This window comes from Rhinatrema bivittatum, chromosome 18, assembly GCF_901001135.1.
Source record: "Rhinatrema bivittatum chromosome 18, aRhiBiv1.1, whole genome shotgun sequence".
Classification (NCBI taxonomy): domain Eukaryota; kingdom Metazoa; phylum Chordata; class Amphibia; order Gymnophiona; family Rhinatrematidae; genus Rhinatrema; species Rhinatrema bivittatum.
In genome coordinates this window covers 15,415,384-15,440,897 of record NC_042632.1, presented here as the reverse complement: position 1 = coordinate 15,440,897, position 25,514 = coordinate 15,415,384, and the positions used below count along the sequence as shown (strand labels likewise).

Here is a 25,514-nt window from a genome sequence, read left to right as displayed (position 1 = left end):
TCTCCCCATTGCCAACTACCCTTTTTTCTCTTCAGTTCTACTTATCCAGATCTGCTTGTGCTCCTCTTCTACTTTCCTTCTGAGCAGTGTTTGTCTGTCATGCTTTAACAATCCCTTCCCTCTTTGCTTTGTATAACCTGTTCACACCCTCTACATCCCCTCTTTTCATCCCTCTTCTCCTTACTCCAGAGCAGAGGTATAGTGTGGGCATCACAGCACAAGCATGCAAGTGTGGGGTAAGAAGGATGTTCTCTCTCTCAAGCCATCTAGACTCTTGCCTTCTCTCATGTAAAGAACCAAAACACAGCAGGAGGTGATGAGAGTAGCAGTGCTAAAGAAGATTCCCTGTTTACCACTCACACTGCATGTAACAACCTGGGACTGAATAAGTTGGGGAACTTGCCTAGAGTTCCCAGTTATACACCTGGCCCAATTGTTTTGGGCAGCAAAGTATGTTGAGAAATGTAGTTTTCTAAACTACATTTTAACAAATGAAAACAGCCTTTTCAATTATTTTTCTAATGTGCCTAGCAAACTGTATTCTGACCCACCTTCCTCTATGCACAGTGATGTCTGTTTCATTCCATTTTAGAACAAAAAAGAAATACTTAAACACAGCTAACATGACAATAGAATGTGGCTGTTGTGATACCGTGGTTTACTAAATGATACCTGTTAAAGTCAAGAGCCTCAATACTAACATATTTCTTACATTTTGGAAAAAGATTTTCCACCAATAAGGAAAGGTCAGGCAGACAAGTTATGCTGACATTCTATCAAAGGTCCCAGAATGGCGTATATACAATATATCCCCATATTTTATATTTGCCTTGAAATCCCTCTGCAGTAGATTGATACTATAATATAATCAGGCCATATCTTGGATGCTGATATTAAAGAGTTTATACTTGAATGGGAGACACCAAAGGAAACTAGGATCCTGAGTTACTAAATTTGTTTCCCATGAACAAAATGGAAGAACACCTTTAGTAAAACTGGCCTTTGGTGCTGTAGTAGCAGTATTAGTGACTTAGTAAAAAGGCAGTGTTCCATCTAAGCTAGAACTGAACCACCGCCCCAAGTAGATTGCAAAGCATGCTCTATTTTGCATGATATAATAAAATAAAATACATCTATTTTGACAAAGATCCCCAAGGCAATTTTTCTAACCACAGGATTACTAATTCTGGAATCATGGCTAAAGTCAGTGTGGCCTAAGAATACCTCAATACAGATAATCTAATTTCAGACCATCCCAGTCCCATGTCTATGCATTCTTTATTACAATGCTGTCAAGTACTGTGGACGAAAATGCTATACAAATGCATGCTTGCCCAGTCTACTCACCTGCTCTGTTCTGTGTACCTCTTCCACAAGAAAGCACTACAAATTCTCATAAGAGGCATCATCATTTATAAATTAAATGTCTGTTATAGCCAGATCTAATATATTGGATTTAATATATCTGACTTGGGAAATCATTTTTGTCCTGTGTAACTAATTATCCAATATAAGTAGAGTGCTCTGCACATAATCAGATCAAATATTTAACTGTACTGTTTATTTCATATCACTGTTCCCAACTGTGCATCTAACTACTGAATACTTAATACAGTTATTTAAACTATACTAATAACCAGACATTTTCCAGTCAGGCTCCCAGACTCTACACTACTGTAACACAATATAGGAGTAATGCAACAAGAACCCAGCACTTAATATTTCTTGATTGTTTTTGGAAGACTAACAGACAAATGTAAAATAGTTATCTGACTTAGAAAATATTAGAAAATTCAGGATACTAGAAGTATGCACTTTAATTTCTATACTTAAGCAATTCTTGTGTAATTGCTATTCGTGCTTTCTGCATTTAAATCAAAAATGTATTTGTACTCACTTTTTACTAGTTTACATTTTTTATCTAACAAAAGCACATTTGCAGTTTCTCTTTGGTTTACTCCCCCTCCACAAAATATACTGGCTTCCAATTCATGTATAAAGTACATAAAATTAAATTTCTAAATCTTCCAAGGGACAATTTAACAGTACAGTAGCTTTCTATAGGGCATTTTAGGCATAAATGTCTAACATCAATCAAGTTATGGATTTTGCAAACCTACATTCAAAAAGTGCTCTTTTTAATAACTTGATGACTATTGCCGCTGAGAAACCTGAAGATGCTTATCTTGAAAACAGACCCATTCTCAGCTGATGCATACTGGGCTGCACAGTATACATACATAATGGTACATGAGCACCTTAAGTCAAGATATACAAAAATGAGATCATAACTGGCATCTGAAGAATAAATACATGTATATAATTTTCTATATTATTTCTACTGGAGTAAAGAAGTTTAAAAAGTATATAAATCAACAAATGTAAAGGGATTATAAATAGCTGAGTTTATCATGTGTAATAACGACAAGTCGGCTGACTAGTAGTTGGTTGACTAAACATTTGCTAGGCTTTATTTGCAGGCCCAAGGCATAGTGTATAGCAATTATTAGACAGGAGTATAATAATGAATTTGCATTTGAAAGATGAAAAAAGCAGATTTGCCTGATAAAAAAAACAACTTTATTAATGTCCCATGGCAAAGTACATTAGTAATTTGTAACCAAGCATTAAAATTCTTGCCTTGTGTCAAAAATAGTAATCAGTTTTCTTTATTGATGCATTACGCATTTAAGTAAATTCTATTACTTTATGGCTTGTCTTGCTGCATAAACATTTGAAACCCCAGTACAAAAATTATTTATGCTTGGGGGGAAAAAAACCCCTGAAGATTTATCATAAGTTCTAACCTAGAAGCTCACTGACAGTCTCCTTTTTCCAGTAACACTGGCTAATTTACATGGGAAACAACCACCTAAAGCGAAAAGAAACCCCCCTTTATCACTGATTCACTTTTGCATGAAAAAAGCTAAAGCTGAAAAATCTCAACCTTTTCTTTAAATCAACACAAAAGCTATAAACAACGGAAAAATATATGAAGCAAATATATAGTTTTAATGCTTAGTGATAAAATCAGAACTTCTTTGGTTAAGTAATATTTTTTCTTGCAACTACTTTTTAAAAGTGTCAGCTACAAATATACCCCCTGAAATCCTAAAAGCTTTTCTGATCTCAAATATTTTCTCACTTTGCAAACTCACACCACATTGACATCAACTATTATAATCTAGGAAAAAAATTATCAAAATTATATTATGTAAATACACTTTAATGAACAGTAAACTTTAGAAATGTTGCACAGTATTTTAAAAGTTCAAAAGGCAGATTTGCTTTTAAATGCTCTCCATAGCCTTGAACTCGCTCAGAGCTTGCACAGGATTCACATGCTTTTTCTGAGATGCCCTTTTGATTTTGGTCTGTGTTTCATCTTGCTTCTCTCTCTTCACCAGGGGCTTCTTCTCTGGAGCCTTCATCTTCCAGGACACTGCTGGAAGGTTCAGGGATGCCATACCTTGAGACTTCTGATATTTAGTAGATGCCACATAGGAAGCCTTCACAGTTTGTACTACAGCATTCATCAAATTCTTGGCAGCTTGGATCAAAGACATTGCACTATCCACCTAAAAAAAAGAAAGCAAATATAAAGTCTCAAATAGTATCTCCTATCTATTTAATATATTTTTGACCCGTCAGTTTCCTTTTGAGCTTCCAGCTGAATCGGAACCAGTGCTGGGATCTGGCACAATTCTCAACTGCTCAGGGAGCTTTCTCCTAACATTTCCAGCTGAGTCTATTCATTGCCAGTTAGTGGTCATACCCCAAAACTCCTTCCAATCATAGGCCCTAAAATCTGGCCATTGGGTGTTGTCACTGCACATTATCTGCCTCTTCACCTTCAGAGCCTGTGAATGCTGCCTTCACAAGATTCTCACAGCTCTGGCTAACCCAGAGTACAGAATACATGAGCTGGGAATCAAACCTAGGTGCCTTCGCATTGAGCCACCGGGCTGGAACATTTGATGATTAACTTGCACATAGTCCTTTCTTTCAGTTTTCAACAATAAGAATGCTGTCAATTGGCAAACATTTTGTGAGCTGAATACAAAATGTTCAGAACAAAATACAGTGCACAACAGGAAAGGAAAACCACTTTACAATCTGCCTTCATTTTAGTAATTTACAGAAAGAAGCTATTTCAATTCTCATGTGAATGTGCAGACCAATTTTACAATCTCAAATGTACACAAAACTATGAAGAAATCTGTACAGAATCACAGGATTTGCTAGACACTTATTTGCATAGCAAATTAAGAATACTAAAAAAACCCCCAGAACTTGACAGGTCAACAGCAATGCCCATAAACACTATTGCACACACAAGTTTAATATACTAAGGGCCTGTAAAATTTGGCTACTGCACAATTTTTGTTGCAACATAGTGAACCGAATTTGGAAAGGAACATATAAGCCAATGTTTTCCAACCCAGAGCTGAAGACACATCTAACCAATCAGCTTTTCTGGATAGCCACAATAAATATACATGCGATATTTGCATATACTTGGCAAACAATGCATGCATCTCTCAAGCATATTCATTATGGATATCCTGAAACCCAGACTGTTAAGTGTGCCTCCAAGACTAGGTTGGGAAGCACTGCCATAAGCACCTTCCACCCAGCATCTTAGCTCTGTGTTTCCTAACCAGAGTACCATGGCTCACTGTTGTTCCTTCAGACAATCAGGTGTGCATTAGAAAAGTCACCACTACCTGACGTTCAGATACAAGCCTGCACCTGGGCTGTGCGTTCAGCATCTCACAGTAACAAGAGACACCAGTGGTGGCTCAAACTTGTAGGAACTTTCTGAGAACAGGTGTAATCATGCATCCCTCTTCTTCCTAGCCACAGCTAAACTCCTGAGTGTGGTAATTAATAGCATGCAAGGCATGGATAGATGAGACCTGCTTTGCACAAAGCAGCTCCTCCTCTTCACCGTGTGAGTTCTTCCAGCCTCTGCTTTATCCCCAGGATAAGAATATGCACTGAGAACTGGATCTGACTTGCACTGAATGTTGGAAACAGCAGCAGCAGCAGCAGCCGCATGAGGCAACCAAGGTAACTAGCTGCACTGCTTGCTCACATCACAGAGACTTCTCCCTTCTCCTGCACTTATATACAGAGGGAGTTGGTCCATCATGATGGGTTTTTGAGAGTGTGTCTTCGCAATTTTCCTCTGTTTTCAAATTTGAAAGAGACTGGTGTGCTTTAAGTGCTCTCCTAGATAGGTTTTTGGATATATGAGTTCTCTTCGTATCTGCACTTCCTGCACTCTGCGGAGGATGATGTGCCACAAAAGAATGTTAATGTAGGTGTGTATTGGTCATGAAAACATTGGGAAACACTGGCTTAGCTCAAACATTTTAATGAAATGTTTATTTTTAGAAGAGAAGTTCTTTACAAAGGTTCATATTACAAGAGTAATCTATGTAGGGGGGATGCCAAATTGCAATTTCATTGAAACTGATACCTCTTAAAGAGGTAGCAATATAATCATTTTGTTTTAGGGTTCTGAAGACAGAGACTTAAACACTTGTTACCTGTGTCCATCCAACTATCATTCAAATATGCACTAAATAGCACATGCAAACCACATTCCTACACATGCTGACAAAGTCAACTGTAGACTGAGGGAGCAGTAGCTGGAAGCAGAGCAAAGATGAGGGTACATGACATTTTGTTTTATTTAATATGGCCCATGGATTCCAAAATTGGGGACTCCCAAAGAGATGAAGTGGAAAGCTAAAGAGGTTAGGGCTGTGCAACTTGGAGAAGAGGTGGCTGAGAGGGGATATGATAGAGGTCTATAAAATCATGAAAGAACTAGAATGGGTAGACGTGAACTGGTTATTTACTCTTTCAGGTAATAGGGGAGGCACGCCATGAAGTTAGTAAGCAGCACATTTAAAACAAATTGGAGAAAATTATTTTTCGCTCAATGCACAATTAAGCTCTGGAATTCGTTTCCAGAGGATGAGGTAAAGGCAGTTAGCATAGCTGGATTTAAAAAAGGTTTGGACGTTCCTGGAGGAAAAGTCCATAAACTATTACTCAAGTTGACTTAGGGAATAGCCACTGCTTATTACTTACTGGCAGTAATAACATGGGATTTATTTAATGTTTGGGTACATGTGAAGTACTTGTATCCTGAATTGACAACTATTGGAAACAGGATGCTGAGCTTGTTGGACCCTCAGTTCGACCCAATATGGCAACTTATGTTCTTAATGTAGAAATAATTTTGACAAAGTCAAGCCATATTTTTGTCACAAAGGCTTGAGAGCACAAATGGACAATTTTCTCAGTGGAAGAGAGTGGGCAGTGGAGTGCCCACTCCCTTCCACTCCCTTACTTTTCCCTTCCACTCCCTTACTTTTCAATATATTTATAAATGATCTGGAAAGAAATATGACGAGAATCAAATTTGCAGATGATACAAAATTGTTCAGTGTAGTTAAATCACAAGGAGATTGTGAAATTGCAGGAAGACCTTGTGAGACTGGAAAATTGGGCATCAAAATGGCAGATGAAATTTAATGTGGATAAGTGCAAGGTGATGCATATAGGGAAAAATAACCCATGCTATAGTTACACAATGTTAGGTTCCATATTAGGTGCTACCACCCAAGAAAGATCTAGGCGTCATAGTGGATAACACATTGAAATCGTCTGTTCAGTGTGCTGCGGCAGTCAAAAAAGCAAACAATGTTGGGAATTATTAGGAAGGGAATGGTGAATAAAACAGAAAATGTCATAATGCCTCTGTATCGCTCCATGGTGAGACCGCACCTTGAATACTGTGTACAATTCTGGTCGCCGCATCTCAAAAAAGATATAATTGCGATGGAGAAGGTACAGAGAAGGGCTACCAAAATGATAAGGGGAATGGGACAGCTCCCCTATGAGGAAAGACTAAAGAGGTTAGGACTTTTCAGCTTGGAGAAGAGACGGCCGAGGGGGGATATGATAGAGGTCTTTAAGATCATGAGAGGTCTTGAACGAGTAGATGTGACTGGTTATTTACACTTTCAAATAATAGAAGGACTAGGGGGCATTCCATGAAGTTAGCAAGTAGCACATTTAAGACTAATCGGAGAAAATTCTTTTTCACTCAATGCACAATAAAGCTCTGGAATTTGTTGCCAGAGGATGTGGTTAGTGCAGTTAGTGTAGCTAGGTTCAAAAAGGGTTTGGATAAGTTGTTGGAGAAGTCCATTAACGGCTATTAATCAAGTTTACTTAAGGAATAGCCATTACTATTAATTGCATCAGTAGCATGGGATCTTCTTAGTGTTTGGGTAATTGCCAGGTTCTTGTGGCCTGGTTTGGCCTCTGTTGGAAACAGAATGCTGGGCTTGATGCCTAGCATGGCAAGTTCTTATGTTCTTAAGCCCGACCTCTGCTTTGCCTGACTACGCTGTTAACTCTCTCCAAGCCTGGACCCCTGCATTGTCTGACTATGCTACAGACTCTCTCCTTGTCCAGACCTCAGCCTTGCTTTGCCATTGCTTCTTGATTGCCGCTGGCCGTGACTCCAGCTTGCTCTACAATGCCTCTTCAGTCTATGCCCTGGACGTGGCCTATTCAGGCTTCGGCCTGTTCTTGCCTGGGTGCCCCCTGTCTGACTTTGGTTCTTTTGGCACCTGAGTCTCCGGGACCCTGCCTTGTCCAGTACAGACTTCTCCTTTCTACTGTTGCTGCTTCTGGGCTGACCTCTCTGCCTTTTCATCGACAATGACATACGGAGGCCCACCTAAGTCCAGCTGGCCCCGGCACCCAAAGTCTCAACCCACGGGGAACAAGGGCTGGTACTGGTGAAGCGCCAGCCGGCCTCTGTCCTCCAGCCCACTCTGCCTACCGATGGTAGGGTCAACCCCACCTCGGCCCAAGGGTCCACCTCCGGCGCAACAGGCAGGGGAGGAAAGGGCAAAATCCTGCAAAAAAACCCCAAACTTTCCCCCTTCATATTGCACACTTCTCTTTCAGCAAACAATAATAAACTGAAACCTTTCAGGAAACATACACATTTTCCCAAATCACATTATCAACTTGGCCTTTTAGTGCTATTGCAGCTAATGAAACTTTTTTTCCCCTAAACTTGCAGCCCATAATTGGGTGGGGGAGACCCAGGTAAACCTGAACCTTTTGTATGCCCCCAGGCTCAAAGGCAGAAATTATTGTGGATTTCCCTACTTGTGTATTGGGGGGGGGGGGAGAACAAAACACTGTAATGATTGATTATGGAGTAAGTATGACACTACCTTGGGCAGGAACTTAGGATATGTGCGCAAAGTTCAAAACAGCTGATTAATTTGGAATAGAACATCCAACATATAAAACATTTCCAAATACCAATAAAATATTTCAAAACAGCAGACACAAAGACCCAATAATTAACTGTATTAAGGATAAAAATAATCCTCTGCTTTCCATACCTGGGAACTTTTGATTTCCAGGTGCCTTGTGAATGTTGTGAATTAGCAGGAGCAGAGGAGGTGGATTTTTGCTCACAAACTTTCTCCTTTCACAGACACACACATGCTCTAAATTACACATATGCTCACTCTCTCCCCCCCCCCCTCCCTCCCAGAAGCAAATTGGCAAAAGCTGCAGTCTTCCCCTCCATGGCCCCAGAAAAAAAGAAGAGAATCCCATCTGCTGTGGGGGCTTATGCCACTCTGTCGTATTGCTGATCAGTGGCTAATCCTCTTTTTGTTCTGGGCCCGCACTGCTCCTCCTGTTGCAGGTTCCTGAAGCTGCTGGTGCTTCTGACTGTGGTATGGGGTCTCCTTTCTGTGTGTGGGTGGGCCCACTGCACATAGCTTTCTCTTCTGGGCAGCAGGAGCCAGAAGGAGGCCATGATACTGCTTCCACCTAGGCTATCAGCATTTTCAAGCCTGGTTGGAAGAAGAATTCTCTGCGTCTTGCTGGGGAAAAATAAGGAGAGGGAAGAACAAAAGTGCAATATCCTGCTGGCGGAGGATGGCAAACACCTACTGGTGCTTGGCGACACACCGGTTTGATAATTGCTGCACTAGAGCCTGCCAAAGATATACCTTCCAGATCAGGTAATTCAGCTCACAGGAATTCAATTACTCAAACAGAGTTTACATCATTTGGGTCAGTACCATGTTGAGATGCAATGACAATGGAAGGCTTAATGGCAAGACAGGAATAGTAGTGGGCTTGAGTAGCAAGCTGCAGTGCTGGCCAAGAACTAGAGTCAGCACATGGAACCAGACTCAACTCGGAAGATGGCTTTACAGGCCAAAAACTGGAGTCAGAAACAGATTCATAATGAGACAGGCTTGAAGAAAAAAGCTGGAGTCAGTCGCAAATTCAAAATGAAGCAGGCTTGGAAAGAATCTTGATTTACAGTCCAGAAACTGGATTCAAGAGAAAGTTGCACCTTTAGAAAGTAGTAGGCTCTGTAGCAAGAGGCAGGTCAGTCTTCGGTTACTGAGAATAGCTTCCTGTTTTCCAGCAACTCCTTTTAGCTGAGCCAATCCCTGTTGCATTGAGCACCTCCAGGATAGGTTGGACTTCAGTTTGCATCGATTTTGATGCACTGACTTGAGCTATGTAATGCATTATGGACCTTAAGTATCTCTTCGATAATTGCCTATGTCAACACAGGATGGTAGGCAGGAGGAACAGTCATCTTTCTGGGTCACCTGAGATGTATCAGAGGTGGACTTAGGCCCTTGGAGGTTGTCACATTCCCTCAGACCTTCTTGAAGGTGAGCAGCCTTCTCTGCAGGGTTGCTTGGGACATGGCTGCTCCCACTATCTTATTGCTCTTGTCACCATGCATCAACTAGGTCAGATGTTGGTCCTTCTTCACCTTCATTGGGTGGGAAGAACTACAAGATGCTTTTTCCCCTCAGTCTCTGTAGGTCCATTGCTTCAATACCAATGCACCACCATTATCTGTTGCAGATCCTGGGCCCCTCATTGTCAATGCCTCCAATGCTAATACAGATGGCTTAGACTTATCAAACCCAGATCTTTTCCATGACTCTAGACAGGTTCAATGGCCTCTGGGAATAATCTTCCCATGTGTGAAGCATCCAGAGATGCGGCCATGTTTAAGGTACTGCATATATTTTTCATGAAGGTCTGTGACTGACAATTTGCCTGCACCTGGGGCACTTTGAGAAGCTACTAGTCTTCTGTTTGGTGGACATCATACTAAAAATAGCTAATGAGAAATCAAATAGATTTGATTTTGGAGACAAAAATGGACAAACAAATTCCGCTTTAATATAGTATAATCAGCATCTATGTGGTTGTGGAAAAATTAAAAAAAAAGCTTTATAGGTTCCATGTCAAAAAGAATGGCTGGAAGGAAGTAGAAGAAACTGAAGTATTTTACTGCAATGTTGTGACAGACTGGCTCCATGGGGGGGGGGAGGACCTTAGAGGGTCCCCATGTCACAGCTGCAATGTGGACAATCCTGCACAAGATCAAAAGCGCTTTTGATAGATCCAGAGCTGTATAAACATGTTTCAGACTGGATTCTGTTGGATGAGATCACCCATCTGTAAGGGTATACATCCTGCTTGTGCTTGAAGAACAAAAAGTTCTCTTCAGGGAAAAACAGATATGACAGTTGGGTTCCACTGAAAAATAACTGAAAGGAGCCCTATACAACATCCATGTTGCAGAATGGCATGCTCGTGCTCACGGAGCATGGCAAAAGCTTCTAGAAGCTATGACATGTAACTTCACCAACCCATGTTCTATTGAATTCACATCCTGCTTGTCCTCAGAGAACATGTTATTTCCCACTGAAAGCAGTATGGAAGATATGAATGTGAAATTTCCCAATAGTGGCTGGGGTTGCTAAGCACATATTGAATGCCCCTTTGCCAGAAAAAAAAGCAAAATGCCCCTTTGCCAGAAAAAAAAGCAAAATGAATATGATCTCTGGGTAGAAACAAAGGAAGCACCTCTCTGTTTGCATGATAATGGATAAACAGCTTTAAGGGAAAATATCCAGAAACTCTTTTATCTTTAGGTCTTCACTCACTCAAATCTACAATCATTCCATGTTTCCTTAAATGTGGTAGTTCAGCATAAATTTTATGTTATACTTAAATACCGCCTTATTTGAACCAAAGTACAACCTAAAGCAGTTTATGCAGTAATCAAATACATAACAGTACAAGAAAAACAATACATAAGTAATCAAAAAAATATATCAGTTAAAAACAAGTTTAAGACAATCATAATTCAATATCTGGATTATGGCAGAATATAAATTACTGTAAATAAATAAAAACAAATAACCTAAAACCAAATTAAATGCTTCTCCCCACTCTCACTAAGAAAGGGACAAGGTTATTTCACAATAAAAAATTACAAAACAAAAAAAATATATTTATCAATGTCCACTACGGGAGGAAGAATAGCCTAGTGGTTAGAGCAGAGGGCTACAAACCAGGAAACAAGGAGTCCCGCTCCTTGTGACCTTGAGCAAGTCACTTTACCCTCCATTGCCTCAGGTACAAACTTAGATTGTAAGTCCTCTGGGGATAGGGAAATACCTACAGTACCTGAATGTAAACCGATGCAATATCTCAGATCGAATGTCGGTATATAAAAAATAATAAATAAAGACAAACATACCCTTAACAGGTAATCAACTATAGGACACCCCCTGCTCAACATGCAAAGGACAGCAATGATGAGCTAGTTACCCCTAATCACTCTCTAAGGAACTTCCCAAGGAGCAACCCGCTTTGAAACTCCCCTTTGGAGACATCCTGCCCAGAAGTGTCCTATCCTTGCTGCCAGCCAAGTTTTTCATGTCAGCCCATGATCACATCAGTGGAAGGGGGAGAGTCAAAACGTCCTCAGGTGGGTCTAGGCAGAGAAAGCAGAATGACATATCCTTCAGTGAGGGAAGAGAGGAGCAAGTCGGCTATAATTCCTCTCCCATTATGCTTTCTTCAGCAAGGTAATGTTCTATGGGGTCGATGCAATAAACGCGCGGTAAAACACTCATAACCATAATTCCTGGGCACACAATGCAATATGTAAAGGAGCTGCTGCGTTAAAAAGGATGAATTATGCGTCCCTAGCGCTCAAATTCCTCGGGTGCCCAGGAGATGTGGCTATGCACTCACAATGGCAGACACTCAATACGAGTGTGTTTTATCCTGCCTCAGTTGATTTCGTCCAAAATACACGCCCAATATACACACCTGGAATGTGTATATTGTGTGTCCAGAAATTATTATTTTTTTTTTTTAGACCAGGTCGCTACATTATTCCTTATATCTACTGCTTGAAGTGTTCAAGATTAAAGTATTGCAATGACACATAAAAATGTATCATTGCATTTTTGCATTTCTCATGAGCCCTTGATTGGCAGAATGACAATGCCAGCTCCAGGGCTGGAGTTAAATTTGCCGCATTAAAAAGTGTGCGATAGGCACCCAGCGATTTACTGCATCAGGAGGTAATAGCTAATAGCTTCATCTACATAGAAGTTACATGCAATGAGCGGTAACAGCTTCTCAGTTGTTTGTGTGCTCGTTTGGGACACGCTAATCCGGCATCGGGCATTAGTCTAGCGCAGTGGGGTCCCCAACCCTGTCCTGGGGGCCCACCAGCCAGTCGGGTTTTCAGGACATCTGCAATGAATATGCATGAGAGAAAATTTGCGGCTGGGCACACTTTATTGCATTGTTTTGTAAATGTGTATATCCTATAGGAAAGGTGAGACAAGAAGATATGATAGAAATATTCATATACCTGTGTTATTAAATAGTGCACAAGAAGTAAACTTTCTTCAATGCAAGGGACGTTCTAGGACAGAATCATGAGATGAAGAGGAAGATTCAGTAGAGAAAGTCAGAAAATATTTATTCATGGAAAGGACAGAAGCTGCTATTTACATTATTTATTCAAAAGGACAGATCATAGTAGGTGTGGAACAGTTTCTATATTACAGAAGAAAAAAAAATCTTATATACCCAGAGTAAATGAAACTAGCAAAATACAGAAAATAGAGAAAGGGAGAACATTTTATTGTGCTTTCCCCTTAATAAAATGTGATTCTCTGCTGAAAATTATGCAAGGCACTGTGAAAAAAAGGTATTTTTCAGATCAATGAGTGAAATAAGGGATGCGTCATGGTCTCACAATAGTACTGAAAAAATATTTGGACTTTTACGGGTTCTTTTTTTGAAGTAATTACATGAATTGGGAATTAATGTTTAATGCTAAGCATGAACAAAGGCATTGGGCAGATTAAACTGTACATAAAATTAAAACAATTTAATGCACCAATTGTGCAATCTTTCATTCCCAATATACTGTATGCCTCCTCAGTCATCTGCTGATGGAAAGACCTGCAACCCTGGGCCATACCATAAGTGTACCATTTCAGTGGGTATAGGTAAAACTATTATTGATACGCATGGGCTTCTCAAGACTAATAACCTGTATTACATGTATCACGGTGATTGTTCTACTTTAGCATGACTTGGAAACAAAGCTGTGTTATTATTAACCAAGTTGTCTCCAAATACATCCTTGCCCCAGACTATTGTGTACAACTAATATATTTACAAATCATCTGAGAGCTAATTCTCATGGCCTCTTAACTTCTCTAATTTCTAGAATTCATGTTTACTACAATTTGATATACTGTAAATTTATATAAACAACTGCAGTTTACAAAACAAATACATAAAAATAGATAAACATAAGAAAAACAAAAAAATCGTATCAAAAAAATCTTTAAACTCCTAGGATATTACCATTAATATTAAATCACATGACAAAAGTCTGAAACAGAATTAAAGATTAAAAATACAATTACTTACTCCTGATACAACAAGTTCTCCCCCAAGATTCTGAACTTCAGCCTTAACTTTGCTGCAGATATTTAGCTGGTGGCAGTACAGTGCAATGCGCTGAAGATAAGCCAGGAGGTCCTGTTTGCAGGCAGAGTCTGGACACTGAAAAAAAACAGATAATACATTTCTTAAATCAAACAGGATTTAAAAAAAACCAAAACAAATTTAAATTCTTAAGACTGGATGAAGAAATCCTTTGATGGATGCACTTATGACAGGCGATCAATGGTCTGAAGATAATACAGTATAATTTGAACTGCATGTGAATTGATAAATTATAGCATTTATAAAGTTTTTTTTTGTTAACTATTTAAACAGGTTTTCAACAGAGTAGATAACAGCATACATTATTCTCTGGTTGGTTTAATAAAAATTCTTGACATAAGCAGTTTTATGGGAATTAACCTGAATCAACTATAGTCTGTGGCCACTGGATGGTGCCACAGCAAGATAAAATCAAAACTCTATCAAACCTCTAGTCATTAATGACAGGATATGCAAGTTTGAGGGCAATATGGTTATGGTGACTTTCCCTGGCAGCATCATAATCACAATATGACATTTGTGGAGGAAAGCTAGTTTGAGATGGCCACACCAGCATTAACTCCTAAAGTGTGTCCAGTCACATTACATACACCTGATTATCTTTGCTTAATGTAAGAAACTGGTGAGTATGTGAGTTTAGGAAACTGATATGAAAAATAAATGTCGTCAGTAATAAATATGTCATCAATATCCAGCAGCACAAGAGGCAGTAAGTTTACCTAGGAAACTTTAGGTGAGAAATTCAGCAGGACTTTTTTCGTTGACTAAGTTAGTATTTTTTCCAAACAGGGTAGTGCTCAGTGTTGGTGCTACTTGGCTCAACCGAAGCCCCATTCTTCATTTTTTACACCTGGCTAAGAATTACCCAGTAAAGAGTTACCAGAATACAATTTAACAAGTGAGAGAGGGATGCAAGTTTATTTATCTATAAAACAGGGTTCTCCATAGATATAGTAGGATGAAACCAGTCATAACTAATGGGTGATGTCATTCCACAGCACCAACATGGGCTCTAAGAGCTGGGTCCAATAGAGGTTTTGAGTATATACTGGACTTCCTATGCATGCATGATTCTCTTTAGTCCTTCAATCTCTTCCAGAGCTTAAGCTTTAGTGAGGTGGTTGACTCCCCAAGGAAGTGGGTGGGTATTAAGTAAGGCCTATTTATCATGCTGTCTACAAAGACCCTCTTTACAGATAACAAAACTTGCTTTCTCCATCAACAAGCAGGCACGGTATGTGGGGAATCTCAAGTTAAGAGTAGCAATGGGGAGCGATTACGGAAAGACAACCCAACTTCACCAGTAGAGAGTGGACTATTAGGTGAAGAGACTGTGTTGAACTGCTTGTCCAAAGACAGTAAAGGGACATAAAGATGTGAAGAGTCAACCAAGTAGTGTGTGTCTTCAATAGAAATGGCTCTGATATGAGCCACTGAAGTCGCTATGATTCTCACTTGACAGTCCTGTGAAGGGCCAAGATCAATCAATGATAAGAGAAATCAGGGAAACTAATCATTTGGCACTGCAGTAATAATGGAAGATTTCAATTACTCCAGTATTGACTGGGTAAATGTAACATCAAGCATGCTAGAAAGGTAAAGTTCCTGCATGGAATAAATGACTGTTTCATAGTGAAAATGATTCAGGAACAGACAAGAGAGCTATTTTAGATCTAATTCTTAGTGGAATGCAGGATTTTATGAGAGAGGTAATGATGGTGGGGCCACTTGGCAATAGTAATCATAACTTGATTACATTTGAACTAATGACTAGAAGGGGGACAAAATGTAAATTTACAGCTCCAACACTAACAGGCCGATACAGAAAGAAATGCGGGAGAGCGGGCGCACAGGCCAGTGTCCTGTGCGCGCGATACAGTAAATAAAATTATGCTAATTAGGGCCCGCGGTAAAAGGAGGCGCTAGGGACACTAGCGCGTCCCTAGTGCCTCTTTTTGGACAGGAGTGGCGGCTGTCAGCGGGTTTGACAGCCGACGCTCAATTTTGCCAGCATCGGTTCTCAAACCCGCTGACAGCCACGGGTTCGGAAACCAGATGCCGGCAAAATTGAGCGTCTGGTTTTAAATTTTTTAAATTATTTTTTTCTTCTGAGACCTCCGACTTAATATCGCCATGATATTAAGTCGGAGGGTGTACAGAAAAGCAGTTTTTACTGCTTTTCTGGACACTTTCCCGGTGCTGAGAGAAATTAACGCCTACCTTTGGGTAGGTGCTAATTTCTGAAAGTAAAATGTGCGGCTTGGCTGCACATTGTACTTTCTGAATTGTGTGGGAATAACTAATAGGGCCATCAACATGCATTTGCATGTTGCGGGTGCTATTAGTTTCGGGGGGGGGGGGGGGGGGGGGGTTGGACGCACATTTTCGACGCGCTATATTACCCCTTACTGAATATGGGATAAAGCTATCGCGTCAAAAACGCGCGTCCAACCGCTGGAGCGCACTGTACTGTATCGGCCTGTAAGTTTTCAAAAGGGAAACTGTTATAATTAGTGAGGGTTGGGTGGACCCTTTAACACTGTGGCAACTGACCACGCCCATGGGGGGTGGGGGGGGAAGTCCTGTGGCATAGTTAAAAGGCAAATTGAAAGAGGCTATTTCAGCCACAAAAAAAAAAATCTTTCAAAAATGGAAGGATCCATCTGAAGAAAATAGGAAAAAGCATAATCACTGTCAAGTTAAATGTAAAACATTGAAAAGACGGGCTGAGAGAATTTGAAATGATGTTGGCCATGGGACAAAAAGTCATAATAAAAACTTTTTAAAATATATCTGAAGCAGGAAACCTGCAAGGGAGTCTGTTGTACTGTTAGATGAATGAGAGGTTAAAGGGGCTCTTAGGGAAGATAAGTCCATAGCGGAAAGACTAAATTCTGTGTTTACTAATGAGGATGTTGTGGAGATATTGGTTCCAGAGACAGTTTTCAAGGGTAATTATTCGGATAAAACTGAACCAAATTACTGTGAACCTGGAAGATGTAGTAGTAGGCCAGATTGACAAACTAAAGAGTAGCAAATAAATCGGAATGGATGATATAACATCTCAGGGTTCTGAAAGAATTAAAAAATGAAATTTCAGATCTAGTAGAAAAAAAATTAGTAACCTATTATTAAAACTGTTCATTGTACCTGAAGATTGGAGGATGGCCAATATAACCCCTGATATTTAAAAAGAGCTCTAGGGGAGATCCGGGAAACTATAGACCAGTGAGCCTGACTTGATTGCCAGGAAAAACAGTGGAAATTATTCTATAGCATAAAATCACAGTACAGATAGAAAGACACGGTTTAATGTAACAGCCAGCATGGATTTACCCAAGGGAAGTCTTGCCTCACAAATCTGCTACAGTTTTTTGAGGGGTTAATAATTATGTGGATAAAGGTAAACCTGTAGATGCAGTGTATTTGGATTTTCAGAAGGTGCTTGGCAAAGTTGCTCATGAGAGGCTTCTAAGAAAACTAAAAAGTCATGGGATAGGAGGAGATGTCCTTTTGTGAATTGCAAACTGGTTAAAAGACAGGAAACAATAGGATTATCTTCTGTTGAGAGACTCCACCTGCAGCTGAAGTTGGGCAGACTAAAAAGAGATCTGAAGACTGAAATCCTTTAGGACAGAAGAGGGTGTGAGAAGTGTAAGTAGCAGCTATACTCCACAATTTTCAGGACCAACTGGCTCTTGGTGACATGGATCTGGTCCAGAAGGAAAGACTGAACTATTTTTCCCAACTGGAGGCAGGTCTTCCAGATGTCAAAAACTGGTCCCACGCTTAAGCTACAACTCCTTCCCTCTGCCTATCTCTAGTGGGAAGCTGCTGCTGCTGAAAAGTGGGAGAAGCTTGATGTCCTTGAAAAGAGTAGAAGGGATATCTTTTGACGAACAGATATTTGTAGGAAAAGTACTGACATCCAGCTGTGGCCAACTGGTATCCCCAATGCCGCTGCCACCACATGCAAGGTAGATTGATGCTCCTTAATTACAGCCAGTGTTGTCTCCTGTACCTTTTCTCTGAGTGACCTGTCCCCAGGCTGTGCAAGGTACATCCTCCAGACAGTTGTGGACATATTCACATAGGCCACTAGTTTGCAACCATGCAAACCTATGGATGCGGCCAAAGTCTGGGCTGCTATGTCAAAGCTTCGTATACAAACAGGTAAGATGCTTCTCATAATTTTCCATGTCTTCCACTGCTCAAAAGAAGTCTGCCTTGTCCTGTGTCTGCTGATTACATCAAAGGTTTCACCTTTCGCATGCATTTTTGCAAATAATTACACCATATACAGTTGAACTGCAATCAGAGTGCTAAGAATGGTTCCCTTGAAGATAATTTCAAAAAAGACCTCAAAACGTGGTTATTTGAACTAGTTCACACAATGATACCCAATTAAACTGAAATGTCACACTTTGATACCCAATTAAACTGAAATACCATTCAATTTGCAACCCCCATTTATCCCATGCCCCTTGTCCCTCCTACCCACTGTCCCTCCCTAAATCTTCACCTCCCATTGCCCTCACCATCCCCGATTATGATATTTTAATTTATTTTATATAATAGAATTATCCATTGATTAATTTAGAATTTGTATTCCCACTCAGCACCGTTATTGTATTATTTGCTCTATGGTTTTAGTGTTGGTTCGTAAATATTTTTAGTTACTTCAATTTCTTTATTGTATGTTAAACTCTAATGAATGGTCCACGGTCTGTACAGACTGTTTATCCGTCAATCCTGTTAGTTGTAATTAATTCTAATTCTAGTTAATAATGTCAATTGTAAAGCCTGTTGCTAAGTTATTGTTAAATGTAAACCGCGGTGATGTATATCCTTACGTACTGCGGTATATAAAAATTTCTAAATAAATAAATACATAAATAAATAAATAATTTTCCCTTAAATACATTTTCCTCAGGAGTAATCACAGTCCTTCTCATGTTAGAGTGATCACAGTGCAGTTTGCTTGCTTCAACGCCAACTCCACCACCAAAGAGTGGTGTAGTACCTGGACTACCCTCAAAGCTTGGAGAGACCTGGAACCTATACTTTAAGTCTAGCTTTTAGGCCATCAGAAGACAATGCTAGGGTCTACATTCTTATTTACAGAATGGATGTAGAACCTGCTACAGGTTGAAGAACCTGAAGAAGCTCGAAGACATCTGTTCTTGGGTCGTGCTCCTGACACTAATGGCTAGCATCTTTACTAGCTTACCCAAAAACATGAGTAGCATGTTTTTGGGTAAGCTAGTAAAGGTGGAGAGGTATGCTGAGGCAAGTCTGGCAGGGAATCTGAAAGAATCTCCACTGAATCTTCCTCCTCTGCTGACTATGATGTTGAAGGTGACCAAGAAGTGGACTTCCATTGGTCCAAGGGGTTAATACTTGGCAGAAACTTGGAATGAACTGATCACACTTCTTCAACCTTCCAATTCATGAAAGGACTCCCCTGGAAGAGATGAACCTATAACTTCAGGGAAGGGACTTCCACCATTGGAAATTCTGGAGGTAAGGCATAAACTTCTGGGGAACTTCCAAGTAGCCCCACTATGTGGGAAAATTTCCTCTATCTTGGACAAGGGAAGTTCCAAAACATCTGTGAAGTAGTTTGGATGAAGAAAGACTGAGGGGCTCATGAAGCAGTATGTGCATACTGAACTCCTGCTCAGTAAAACTTTTACTGAGCTGAGAGCTGGGTTTGTGTTGGCACCATTGGATAACATCACCCATGCGCTATAGTTGATTCGTGCATGCCTGCTATTGGAGCAATGTTCAATTGAAGTTTTTGACCAGATAACTGTAAAGTTACCAGGACAAACTCCTTTGAACATACACCTATATTCTACTAGCTGATACTGTACACAGTAAAGTTGCATGATAACAAACCTATAGGTATGATGTAAAGTTTATGAAACTTGCCATGCCCTTACTCACATAGGAAAATATTAAATTCTCAGGAAATTCTTTTAAGACAAACACCAATTTAGTTAAAAAGCATTTATTACCTGCCTGTACCTGAACCACTATATTTGATTGTTCTGCAATACCTGCTATATTCCTTTCCACAATTATTGTATTTCAAAATGTGTCAACTGAAGGCATTAAAATCCAGACATTTAGAATCCAGTAATACCATTTCATTCATGAAACTATTATAGACCCAATTTTAAAAGATGAAATGATTAAACAAATACATATAATTCTCTTGATCATCAGAATCTAAGAATATCAAGAAAGCGAAGTTGCTCATTTAGAACAGGTGCATTCTAAAGACAGCAGTACACCAATCACACACACGAGTAGTATTCTGTATTGGTGCCATCAAAATGACATGTCCAGAGCTTTCTAAGAAAATCTGGAGGGCCCTTCTTTGTGCATGTATGGCAGTTCCTGTGCTTCAGCGCTCATGCAGAGTGCCTCAATTCTGTAATCAAGCTAAGGAGCTCAGCTCCAGAAGGGGGGCAGAAGGAGGAAGGGTGTGTGTGAATAATGAACTGCTGTCTTCCCAGAACACCTGTTACAGATAAGTAGGGACCTTCATTTTCACTATTTTTTCCTGTGAATTTATCAGGGTTTATTTTGACAAGAACAAAAACAGGACAAAATCAGTGGAAATTATTTTTTAGGGAGAATATCTGATTTTATTTTGGTGGACAGAAGCTTCCCACTGTCCCATTCCACTCCCTAGCATTTCATCTTTTTCCCCCTCCCTCTCCTCCTGCTTTTTCATCTATTTCCTTTCCAAAAATCTCTCTCCCCTTTTCCTCCAAGAGTTCCCCCCAAAAAACTGCCCTCCCTAAAAAAAACCTTTGCCCTTTAAGAACCCCCCTCCCCTCAATCTTTCTTCCCCAAAGAATCCATCCTCCATCTCTCTTACATATTCAAATCATTTCTTCTCCCCCCCCCCTTGAATCTTTTCTCCCAAACACTATTCAATCTTTTCCAGCTTTGGTGGCTCCTCCTCTTGTCTGTTTTCAGCAGCATGCTCATCTTCCAGAGAGGCAGGAATCCTGCCAAGAAGTTCCTGCTGGGGAGGTGCTGCTTCTGGTGGGTGACTGTGAAGCTATGCTTTGGCCAACGCTGCTTTGGTTCTCCTGGAGCTAAGCCAATGGCAGCCACAATCTTCTGCAGGTGTCCCTTGGCTCCTTAAGATCTAGAACACCTTGCTGACCTCTTCTCCATGCTCCAGGAAAGTAGGTGTCCCTTGGCCCTTAAGATCTAGAACACCTTGCTGACCTCTTCTCCATGCTCCAAGAAAGCTTTCACCTAAGCAGTGGCTTCCCAGGTGCACAGAGATGGTTAGCAGAACTGAACCTGCAAGGCTCCTCTCTGCTCATATAGGACAGCATGGCTGACATTGGGAGATATGAGGCTTATTTTCACTGCCTGAGGGAGGGGAGAGGGAGAGAGTTGAAATACAGCAGGCTCTTCTGCTTACACTGGCTTTGGGGAGCCTCTACAGCTGCTGAAGATACAGGAAATTAAGGTGAAAATAGATTTTAAAAGATTTTTACCTTTGGAAAAATCTGAATTTATGGGTGAAAAATCTGTTAAAACTTAAAATGAAGGTTCCTATAGATAAGCCACTTTGCTTTCACTGAAGGCAAGCAGCTCATCCTAGTCACACAGACTCCCTAGCTAATAATAGTAGCCTCTTAAAAAAAAGGGGTGAAAACAACAGTCTTGTCAACAGAGCAGAACAAACATTTTGCAGGTTAATTTAAATTATTCTATTTTATTTTTTTTTTACAGGAAGACAATCCTTAATGAAAAAATACAGTTAGCACCACTATCCTTGCCTCCTGGAACAAGGGATCCCTGATCAGTAAATCCTTAAGTATGACAGAAACAGAAAGTTCCTGTTTGACATTACTACCAGTGTCACGATGACCTTGTTAAAGCCCCTCATTGTGGAGGTGAATCCAAAGGATAGTGTTTTGCACTGGAAACACACATTCTCCACTAGAAATCAGAGGTACCACTGGCGAGCTTTAGCTATCTAAGGGCCTGATTTACTAAGCATTTTCCCCATAGAGACAGAATGGGAGAAACGTCTAGGTAAATTTGGCCCTAAATTTGTAATTATACATTCTGAAGAGCACAAACAACTTCCTGGTGTGATATTGATATGGAAGCGTGACTCATCTTCAGACTTGCCTTTCAAACTTATTTGACTTCTTAAGATCTAAAACACATTGAAAATCTCTTTGAACCCTTCTGAGAAGGCAAGCTTGCTCGCCTGTAAACAGAGTTTTCTGTAGACAGCATGATGAAGTCACCATGATATACTGGTGATATCTGACAGCACCAAACAGACCCATGCCTTTAAGATCAGAAAAAGTTTACTAAGCATGTGCGGTGGTTCCCACATGCTGTCTTGTGACCTCAGTAACTTTCAGAGCTTAGCAAGCTTTAATGAGGTAGTCAACTCTCCAGGGAGGGAAGGAAATAAACATGGATAATCCATTCTGCTGTTTACAGAAAATCTGGTTTACAGGCAAGTAAACTTGCCTTCTCTGTTGACAAGCAGGGCTGAATTAGCCATGACACATAGGAAATACCAAGCTGAGGATTGCACAGCAGAACTATAGAAAAAGTTACCTGGCACCACCAGTGGAAAGTGAGTTCCTGGGCAAACCAGGTTATGCAAAACTAATTGTCCAAAACTGTCTCTCAATATGCTGTTTACAATGGAGGTGGCCCTTAAGTACATCGCCTCCCGGGTGCTCCTCTGTCATTGCGATATACTTTGTACCCCATTATAGCACTGTCCCATTGGTTATCCTCCTTCCACCATGTCTCTGAGATGCCAATTAAGTCTATGTCATCATTCACTGCTGTACATTCTAATTCTCCCATCTTACTTCTTAGACTTCTGGCATTAGCATACAAACATTTCAAAGTTTGTTTTTTGTTTGTATTTTCATTCTGCTTTTTAATTGATAGGGATATAAGTTAGAATTTTTTAGCTCAGGTGAGTTTGTAGTTACAGGCACTTGGACTACTTTTCTTATTATTGGAACCTCACTGTCGGGATGCCCTAATTCTAATGCATCATTAGTATCCTTTAAAGATACATCTCTCAGAACCATGCGCTGCTGAGCGACTGTTGACTTTCCCCTTTGTTCTAGTTTAAAAGCTGCTCTATCTCCTTTTTAAAGGTTAGCGCCAGCAGTCTGGTTCCACCCTGGTTAAGGTGGAGCCCATCCCTTCGGAAGAGACTCCCCCTTCCCCAAAAGGTTCCCCAGTTCTTAACAAAACTGAATCCCTCTTCCTTGCACCATCGTCTCATCCACACATTGAGACTCCTGAGCTCTGCCTGCCTCTGGTGACCTGCGCGTGGCACAGGGAGCATTTCAGAGAATGCTACCCTGGAGGTTCTGGATTTAAGCTTTCTACCTAAGAGCCTAAATTTGCCTTCCAGAATCTCCCTCCCACATTTTCCTATGTCGTTGGTGCCCACATGTACCACGACAGCCGGCTCCTCCCCAGCACTGTCTAAAATCCTATCTAGGTGACGCGTGAGGTCCGCCACCTTCGCACCAGGTAGGCATGTTACCAGGCGATCCTTACGCCCTCCAGCCACCCAGCTATCTACATTCCTAATAATCGAATCACCAACTATGACGGCCGACCTAACCCTTCCCTCCTGGGCAGTAGGCCTTGGGGAGATATCCTCAGTGCGAGAGGATAATGCATCACCTGGAGAGCAGGTCCTTGCTACAGGATCCTTTCCTGCTACACCTGGTTGGTGCTCTCCCATCATGAGACCTTCTTCCTCCAAGGCAGCACCAGGGCTGTCAGTCTGAAGTTGGGACTTTACTACTATGTCCCTGAAGGTCTCATCTATATACCTCTCTGTCTGCCTCAGCTCCTCCAGATCTGCCACTCTAGCCTCCAGAGATCGGACTCGTTCTCTGAGAGCCAGGAGCTCTTTGCATTGCATGCACATGTACAACTTCTCACCGATGGGTAAAAAATCATACATGTGACACTCGATGCTAAAGACTGGGAAGCCCCCCTCTTGCTGCTGGACTGCTGCCTTCATCTCAATTTTGATTAGTTCCTAGTTAAGTTTTAGGTTGCTATGGGAGTAGGAATGTGTCTAACTTCCTTTAAATGTATTAGTGAATTCACTATGTGTCTGGTAGTGGCCTACTGGGGTCTGATCGAATTCTCAATAAAGTTTTTGTTGATTTTTTTTTTTTGTGAAAGTGGCACCTGCCTATAAATTAAGGGATGAGCTAGGGTTGGGAAATACAAACAGTCTAACTTCAGTTAGTCAGCCTGAGTGACTCACTGCTTCCTTGATTAACAAATGTTGGTTCCTATTCAAACCCAATCACACTACCTCAACACCTTTCCAAGGTGAGTAACTGAGCTGAAATATTCAACTTTTTTACTTTGGTTAAATGTTTAATTCTCAAATAGCCCCAACTCCTCTTTTCCAGATTTTTTTTTGTAACTGGGGAACTCAGGATTGAACATGTGAAATATCTGGAAAAATGTAATCATTCAATGTATCAACATCACTTTTATTAAATCAATTTTAAAACTTAAAATTTGTATTTTTTTTTAGTTTTATGAGATTTCTTCTCCTAAACGCTTTGGACCATTCATAACACTCCGCGGTGTACCAAGTTTGTCAATTTTCACTTGTATGTCTACCGTGAAGTGTTATGAATGGTCCAAAGCGTTTAAGAGAAGAAATCTCATAAAATTAAAAAAACATACAAATTTTAAGTTTTAAAATTGATTTAATAAAAGTGATGTTGATACACTGAATGATTACATTTTCGATACAACATATCTTTGCAACAGACAAGTCATTGATCGCTGGACAAGCTACAAGTCTGATATAAATATCTGGAAAAAACCATGAGGCATTGCATATACTCAAAATATAACCTAAAAACACCCCTCTTCTACAAATCTATGATAGAAAGCATTCCTGAAGCAATGCATCTGTATACCTTCCTTACTTATTTTAATTTTCTTTTTCTCTATGTACACAGTGCTAGCAGGTTTAACATTTGTTTTCAGGCTGATACAATCTTGGTCTGCTGCTTTATGACAGTGGGGGAACCTCTGGTCTATGAGTCTTTTTCATCTGGCGTGAAAGACATCCATGCCAGTTCCCCCTCCTTAATTGGCAGAAGCAGGCTTATAAAGCATAAGACATGTGCAAGAGACTGATCTACATGCTATTTCATGTCTTAGAATGTCTGAGAGCCATGCTGCGGGTACGGGAGATACCACCATCACTGAAGCCACTGCTCTCCCAGGAACTGCTAAGGGGGGGAGGGGGGATAAAGAAACATGAACAGGCCCAGGTGCATGTGCCGAAGTCACAGATGTCCCAAGATCCTCTCCCTGCCCCCATAGCTGAAGCTGCCAGAAAAAGAGAGGCTATATTTAAATTTTAAACGGTAGAAGGGGAAGCAGCTGGGTACAGCTGGCACCGGGGATACAGGTGTTGGGTGGGGCAGGTGGCATAGACAGTATATTGGTGCTGGGAGGGGCATAGATGGGATACTTGTGCTGAGCAAGACTACATTAAAAACCTG

General features: G+C 40.6%; 1 protein-coding gene across 1 annotated transcript in view; it reads right to left on the bottom strand.

Annotated features, from left to right (window-relative positions):
• Positions 1–2,557: 2,557 nt before the first annotated feature.
• The window catches only part of CTNNA1 (catenin alpha 1), a 332,156-nt gene continuing 309,199 nt past the window's right edge, over positions 2,558–25,514 (bottom strand). Inside the window, 2 exon segments of the mRNA XM_029583454.1 lie at positions 2,558–3,578; positions 13,855–13,989. Coding sequence (XP_029439314.1) covers positions 3,291–3,578; positions 13,855–13,989 — 423 coding nt within the window. The 3' untranslated portion in view covers positions 2,558–3,290.